Genomic DNA, 7,750 nt, shown 5'->3' on the forward strand with positions numbered 1-7,750 from the left:
AATGTTATTTTCTTACCCATATTATTCAATTTGTTAAAAATATAATAATGTCAAGATGTTCATTATAATAATAACATTAAATAAATCGCTGCTCTTCGTCACAACGTAACGTCACTTCCGTTGACGGATTTAAACGTTACAGACACACCTCCTCGAAAAGGACGCGGAGACGCTTTCTGGTCGTTAGGTTGACATCTCCTGAAATTATTCCTTTCTTGTGCTGCCTGTGGCATCAGAAGACAAGAAATACAGTGATAATAATAAGAGTACTTTAAAAGTTGTTGAAGACAGAGTTTCTCGGGCTCGCCATGTTTGTTTTACCGTGCTAAGTTAGCTAACTATAACGTTAGTTAGCTAGCTGTTTGTTTTTATGGACAGGGTTTGCAAGAAGTAGCCGCCGTTACAATTAACGACATGTCCTCAGCCAAGGAAGACACGTTATCCCCCGACGAGCTGAGGAAAAGACTCTATCAAACTTTTAAAAGCAAAGGAGTGCTTGATACACTTAAAGTAAGTCATTCAGCTAACGTTGGTTATAGCTAGTTACGTCTAACGTCACGCTGTTCGCGTTGGGTCTTCAAACCTCTTGATTTCTTCTCTCTTCTGATGTGATTCAGACACAGCTGCGGAATCAACTCATCCAGGAGTTAAAACACCCACCTTTAACTGGAAGTGATCCAGTTCCCAGACCAGTACCTGGGAAATCTGAACCCCTTTTGGTCTCAGCCTGTAACAGTATAGTGGCTGACCATCTTCGTGCCTCAGGATATGAGTACACCCTGTCTGTGTTCTACCCGGAAAGTGGCCTATGCAAAGACAAGGTGAGCAGGACTGCATATATTTAATTTAATGCAGCTTGATATGTAGGGCCAGTAAATTATTTTGATCCGTGATTTATTTTGGCAGGTCTTCACAAAAGAAGACCTCCTTTCGCTGCTTAAAATGAGTCCAGGATCAGCCCTTTACAGATCTCTGGTAAATAATCCTACAATTTAACACATAGAAGGCTGTTCTTAAAATAAATAGAATTTTTGTTAATCCTGTCAGTAATAATAGCATTATTGTTTTTCTTTTTTGCTTTTATTTTTTACAGTCTTCAAATCCTGAGTACAGTGGTAAAGGCATGTGCATTCTGTTCCTTCAGAAAATTTGCTTCTACTTTGAAGTCCTGGCCTTGATATAAATTTTATCTTTGTTTAGCAGGGTTCCTGATCAGCCTTCTGACGCAGCTAACACACTACTATACTCAAGACATGTGCCATGATGCTGACACTCAGACAATCAGTATAGCAACTTATGGAGAGTCTCTTGGTATGATGAATCAATGCCTTTATTCCATACACGTGCCACATTGCACTTGTTGTAATGGTTTCTTTCATTCTTTCTTCCATGCACAGTTGAGAAGATGAAAATGATTGATAAGGAATATGAGAACTTCAGTTACAGTGGGGACAAATGGTTTCCATTGCAGTCAAAACTGGCCACTTACAGAAAAGAACTTGAAGCACAGATGCAAGCAGAAATGAACACAAAGGTCTGTTTAATTTTTTTAATGTGCGAGTGCTTTCCTGCTAGTTATGTTGGTTTAACATTGTGCCTTTGTTTCTTAAGATGCAAAATTTTAAAGATGTTGAGATCGCCAAGGTGAGGATAGAAGAAAAAGAGAAATTTCATAAAGAATTTGATAAACTGAAGAAAGAGCTGGAGAGGACATATGAAATGAAGGCGAAGACACTGGTGGACCGGGAGAAAAATGCCATTGATCGGTTACAAAAGCAACAAGAGGTAGGTCACTGCAAATACGGTGCTCTGTTTCTTTCTCTTGACATAAACTTTTAATGAAATAGAGAAAAATGATGGCAGGTTCTTAACATCAGTGTCACTGGCATAATTTCCAATTGCTTGAGTCAACGACCGTCTAATTCATGTTATTTGTATTTTTCTTTGCATTAGATTGAAGAAAAAAATGTGTATATGCAGAGACAGTCAGTCCTGAAAGAAATCGAATCACTGCGGAACAGGGAAAATGAGATGAGGATGAGAATGGAAGCTTTTGAAAAGTAAGCTTTTTCATTTCCATTGTTAAAATATTGTTGCTTTCTCCTTCCATTGTGACCGTTTTCATATAGAAAATGTTACTGTGTTTATATGATAATAGGACTTGTCAAATTCATGAGGAGAAGGTCAAGACCACTGAAGAGCTCTTGAGGAGGAGAGAACTGGCTATAAAGACTATGGAGAACACATATGACCAAAGGCTGAAGAGTGAACTTTCCAAGTATTTTCACGATTGATTTGATATCTTCTGTCCATTCTGAGTTCACTGAAATTCAGTCCCTTTTTAGATATATCGTCATTGCGCCTTATGAATCTAAAGGCCATTGTTCGAACAGTAACTCTCAGAAATCATTGTTTCTCTTGATGAATTTGTAAGTATAGATGAAAGATGTAGTTACACTGCACATACACTATTCTCCTATTAGGCCTCAATTCATGAAAGCTTCTAACTATTCTTTTTGTTGCTAAAAAGCAAATTTCTGTTAAAATTCTTTTCTCATGTATTACTAAATCAGGCAAATGACAAATGCAGTCAAGATGTTCATTATATTATATGCTCCTATGGCAGGAAAAGCAGACATCATTTCTAAAATCATTTGCACTGATTTTGTTTTATAACTTCTGAATCTTAAATTTTATGTATTTAAAAAAAATTAGGTATCAGCTCGAGTTGAAAGAGGAATTTATTAAGAGAAGCGAAAAACTGACCGACAGTGAGAACAGAAACAAAAGTAAGTATTTTAGTAAGAACTTTAGTAAGTTCAGTATTAATGAGTAGCTTGCTACAGCCTTAGATCAGGTTTTACATTCTTTTTATTTTTCTCAGTTGAAACTGCTCGGATCCAAAAGGAGTCTGCTGTAATTAATGCCAAACTGGAGGAGCACAACAGAGCATGTTCAGAGCTCAGGCGGCTGCAGGTAAACAACACAATCCCTGTCATCCATCAGTGTTAACTTCATATAAGACTAACTTGGTGCAGTTCCCCAGCCTGATGAACTTGTGACTTGTCAGTTAATCTGTGATCCAGAAAACAAAGGAGGGGGTCACTCGCTCTGTGACAGATGAAGGGGTGTGCTCAGGAGAGGGAGGGGGCATAGTTCAGTGGTGGAGATGCACACATAGATGAGATGCACACGAGGAAGAGTCACTGGTAGTCCCATGCAGGGCGAGCTGTTGCATGACACAGAGGAAGAATGAGTGGCTACGGCTGTATATTTGCCACAGTGTGAAACCTGTTCACAAACTTCAAGTGATATTTCAGTCCTAAAAATACTAATCGAGCACTTGTGTTTAACTAAAATTTTCAGTCATTCATTGTGGTTCTTATAATAACTCTGTATTTGATTGGTTCATTCTCCAGCTTTCTTTAGCTTTTCATGTCTTCTTTTGTATTCCAGGTGGAGCTTGAAACGGCACAGCAGCAGACCTCTCTGCTGACTCAGCAAAAAGAGTTGTTAAGAGAAAGACTGGATAATATGAGTGACTACCACAGCTTGAAAAGGGAAAAATCAGAGCAGCAGGGGCAGCTGCGGCTGCTAAAGAAACAGCTGGAGGAGGCCCAAGAGGAGAACCGGATTCTTCATGCAGGTGAAGGAGCACCTGCTGTTACAAATGTCTTCCAGGCACCTTAGAATGTTTACAATAAGAGAATACCAGCATCCGGGTTTTCTGTCTTTAATAATGTACAAGTCCAGTGGTTCCCAACCGTAGTCCTCAAGGAACACTGCCCTGCTTGTGTTCCAATTATCCGTGTGCTACACACTACTGATTACCTGGCTCAAGTATGCTCAGATGCTGATTGGACGATCTAATGAGGGATCCCTATTCATCCGTTTGGAGACGCTTTCTGATTAGTTTCAACCAATGACAAAATGACCCCTTAAATCAGATGTAATACTATGTGTCTATTTCATCAGATACCTTTGTTATTGAAGTATTTGGTGTATTAAAAATGTGCTGTAGATTATTTTTTCAATGTGATAATCTGTCTTGCAGATTTGGGCAAGCCATCCAAAGAGCAGCTGGCCTTTCAGATGGAGCTTCGGAGGCTGCAGAGTGCTCGTCAGCTAGATCAGGAAGAGTTTGACAACCAGAAACAGGTGCTGCAGGCACAGCTCCAGAGTGAGGTCAGTGACATCATAGCCTCTTCCTGAGTGTGGGAAACCATTCAGTCAGCTTTTTGTTATGCAGTTTTGCTTTGCTTTGGGGAAATTATTGTAAAATCAGGGTTTGTTCTTAACTCTAGATATACAATAATCTATACTTGCAAGTCTAAATGGTGACTTTTTGTGGGCTCTTTTCTGCAGGTGGAGCGATGTGCTCAACTCAAGGCTCAGCTGACAGAGTGTGAAGAGAAGGCACATTGGATGAATAACCACGTTGAGGACATCAAGGTGCAACTTCGCCAAACTCATCAAGGTGAGTCCACTTATCTATGATTTTATCATTAATACTGGTTTTTCTTTTATTTGCCAAATTTTAAATATCTTGAGCATCCTACCTTTATGTTTACTTAGTATAATTTGGTTGGTTGGTTTCCTATATCAGTGCTCAACTCTTTGCTTTTCTTTCTTCTTTCCATTTTTTTCTGTGTGATCTACGTGATCATGGTAGCTCTTGAAAATGAAGTGCTGCGTAACCCCAAGCCCTCTCTTGTTGATCGCTCAGTGCTGGAGCTCAGTGCTGACAAGGTGGTTCTGCCTGATATCTATGTGGACAGAGCTCTTCTGAGGACTAAAGTGAATTATGATGATATTTGTGAAGCAGATGGGCCTTTGCGAGGACCCAAGTTGCCTTGGAGTGACTCTCCGGACTCTGACATGGAGCTAGTGGCTGAAGCCAAGGCTCGTATCCAGGAGCTACAGAAAGAGGCTGAGACCCTGGAGGAAGCCTACAGGAACTACCAGCAGAGGGCAGTGCGCACCACCATCTCACACATGCTTCCCCCAAGACCCCTCTCCCCCCAGCAATCACATCCTTCGCACCAACCTGACCTCCCTTTGAGAAAGCAAGTCTCTCACCATTCACACATCCAGTCACCCCACAAACCAAAGGTCTCACGCAAACCAAACTCTCCCGAACCTATCCAAGTTCTTTCCTATGACACCAGAAACACCTTGTCACCTGCACATCCAAGAGTGACCTTCTCAGAAGACCATAACCAACCTCAGTCCACAGTTTTCACTGACCACAGTCCTCCTCCATTGAGTGAACCTCTGTTTTTAAGACATGGAAGCCTTCAAAATGAGATCTCTGTTCCTTCTAAATGTCTCCCCTCTACACCTTCCTCCAGGAAAAAGGTTCAGAAAGAGATGGCAAAAGGTACCTACAAAAACACTTTATCCTCTGAAAACACTTCAAAGTACTTAGATGTACCAGCCCCTTTTACCTGTCAAGAAATAAACATTGAAATATTTTCATGTTGTCAGTGCTCATATAGCACATGTAAAAGATGCTGCATAAATGGTATTAATGATCCACAATGCAAATATATAAGTATTATCTAACAGATGCTTTTCTCTCTTAGATGTAGCAGAGTCACTGGTAGCATTGTCAGACTCATGGTCTGACAGAGAGCTCTCTCATGTCTCTGTCCCCCATGAGGAGGTGGCAGCCTCAGATGACTTTTCCCCTGAGTTCAGTCCACCTCACAGTCCTCACCTCAAGAGCACAGCACGAGACCAGTCCAGGTACCATCTGGCGTGGCTTCGTCAAGGACAGTACAATATTTTTATACACTTTGTATATAGAGAGAGTGAATACTAATGTCTTGATTTCTTCAGTCCACCAAAGATACAGCATGTCTTCTCCAGCTCTGAGTCTTCCCCACAGCCAGAGAAAATAAGCCTCGAAGATCTCACAGACCATATGTCAGGTAGTCTGAATAGCATTTGTTGTTGTTTTTTTACAATTTAAGGTAATGCAATACAGTTGCATACAATTCAAAAATGTTGTCATATCATGTGTGACTGTAAGACATGGAGCAGACATGACAAGCCCACTGACTGTTCATCTTGGAAGCACAATATCCTTAACTATTTGGGTTGTTTTTTAATGAGCATGTGTGACTGGCCTCCAAAGTCCTTTCAGTGGCCATGCACAATGGTGAAGATGAAGGGCAGCTGATTATGTATTCTGCACTGGTCCTCTGGCCCTGTTGCATTATGGTAGAGCATAAAAGATCTCTTTGTGCATGTCTCCCTCCAGAGCCCGGCCACATTCCTGAGCTTCTCCTGGACACTGCCGTTCCTCTCTCTGAGGAGGCCCCTAACAGCCCTGCTGTACCCCACCCACAAGACCTCCCAGAAACCATGGTATATTTGCAGGGCCAGGAGGGTGAGTCCCCTCATTACTGACACACAACCTTGGTTGAGCGTAAATGACAAGAGCAATGACTTCCTACTGTAAGCTTCTACTGATTACCATCAGTCTTATGGACCTTTTATATGTCACCTCACACATCAACAGGAAGACAGACACTTTACCACTAAATCACAACTGACTTTCGACTCATGTCAATGCACATTTTTCTTTCAAGAAGTCCCACAAACCTCAGGTGAATCTGTTAGGGAAGAAGATAAAGAGGATGAGGAGAGGAGCTGGGAAAAGGAGCGAAAAGAAAGACAAGAGCGAAGGCAAAGGGAGCAAGAGGAAGCCAGAGAGAGGGAGCTGCAAGAACTTCAAAAGCTGGAGAAAGAGATGGTAATAGTTTTCTTGCACTATGTTTTTCAAACATGATTGACAAAAAGAAGTCTGATGAAATGAACACTGACAGTATCTTTATCTGATCAGCTTTCTCAAGAGCTGGAGAAAACGGGGCAGGAGGAAGAAGAGGAAACGGGTATTAGGAAAGGAGAAGATGAAAAGGAGGAGGAGGAAATTGGAGATGATGGAGGGAAATCTAAAAGTGAAAATCCATTGGAGAAATACATGAAAATGATCCTAGAAGCAAGAGAGAAGCAGCAAGCACAGGTAAGTTACAAGTTTGAAGCTGTTGAAGAACATTTGCAACATTTTTTTACAACAGACCAGTAGCAGCTGCCCAGTGGGTTAAATTGTTTTTTCTTTTGTTTTGTTTGTTTGTTTTTTCAGGTCCCTGCAAGAGAAGAGGAAGGACATACAAGTCCAGAGGCCAAGAGTTTGTCTGAGGAGAAAGAAGACAGGTAACACAAAAGTTGAACCAATATCTATAAATACATTTATAATTTTAATTTTGTTTAAAACTAGTTTTCTAATTCTGAAAGTATGCTGCCTCTGCAAGAAAATTCACTAAATCTGTAAGCCTACATGTTCATCTTCCATCTTCCAACATTTTAATGGCTTTTCATGTCCTTGCATTTTTATTGTGGGTTGGTCTTAAAGCTGAGTTGAGAAGTACTTTGCTATTTTTGGTTTTGTTATTTTTTTTTCTGTCCTTTGAGTCTGTCACTAACTTGATTTCTTTTCTCAGCATTGCAGCATATTCACAGAAGGACGATGATGATTTCTGGTGAGCTGGTGGTCCCAGTGTGCTGTCATGAACTGATGAATTTTACAAGCCTCTTGCATTGTGTACTGTTGTGTGAGGCTTTTGTTCTTTCTGTGATATGATCTTCCTATTCAATATGTATATTGCCACTCTTTTTACATTGACTGCATATTTATGAATAAATCATAATCTATATGTTTTTAACTTACTATATGCTAATCATG

At 40.5% G+C, this 7,750-nt stretch overlaps 1 protein-coding gene across 5 annotated transcripts; it reads left to right on the forward strand.

Moving 5' to 3' along the window:
• Positions 1-146: 146 nt before the first annotated feature.
• On the forward strand, positions 147-7,735 carry ofd1 (OFD1 centriole and centriolar satellite protein). 5 transcript variants are annotated; one of them, XM_026294925.2, is made up of 22 exons: positions 147-510; positions 618-821; positions 907-975; positions 1,094-1,121; positions 1,201-1,311; positions 1,398-1,534; positions 1,612-1,785; positions 1,954-2,060; positions 2,159-2,278; positions 2,716-2,789; positions 2,885-2,976; positions 3,457-3,646; positions 4,055-4,185; positions 4,366-4,477; positions 4,673-5,380; positions 5,586-5,748; positions 5,842-5,933; positions 6,266-6,394; positions 6,597-6,760; positions 6,851-7,030; positions 7,151-7,221; positions 7,509-7,735. In XM_026294925.2, the coding sequence occupies exons 1-22, from the start codon at positions 415-417 to the stop codon at positions 7,549-7,551; spliced, it is 3,195 nt and encodes a 1,064-aa protein (XP_026150710.1). In that variant the 5' UTR covers positions 147-414; the 3' UTR covers positions 7,552-7,735. The 5 variants fall into 5 exon arrangements, with proteins under 5 accessions (XP_026150710.1, XP_026150714.1, XP_026150712.1 ...); XM_026294929.2 differs by having other exon boundaries at positions 1,204-1,311; positions 6,600-6,760; XM_026294927.1 differs by having other exon boundaries at positions 6,600-6,760; positions 7,509-7,578.
• The last annotated feature ends 15 nt before the right edge of the window (positions 7,736-7,750 follow it).

Source organism: Mastacembelus armatus, chromosome 21 (genome assembly GCF_900324485.2).
Source record: "Mastacembelus armatus chromosome 21, fMasArm1.2, whole genome shotgun sequence".
In the NCBI taxonomy this organism is placed as follows: domain Eukaryota; kingdom Metazoa; phylum Chordata; class Actinopteri; order Synbranchiformes; family Mastacembelidae; genus Mastacembelus; species Mastacembelus armatus.

Bases quoted from the DNA above. Each gene is read 5' to 3' on its own strand.
- ofd1 (XM_026294925.2), top strand. From the start codon at position 415: ATGTCCTCAGCCAAGGAAGACACGTTATCCCCCGACGAGCTGAGGAAA. The intron at 511-617 runs GTAAGTCATTCA...GATGTGATTCAG, and splicing joins GAGTGCTTGATACACTTAAA to ACACAGCTGCGGAATCAACT. The intron at 2,279-2,715 runs GTATTTTCACGA...AAAAAAAATTAG, and splicing joins CTGAAGAGTGAACTTTCCAA to GTATCAGCTCGAGTTGAAAG.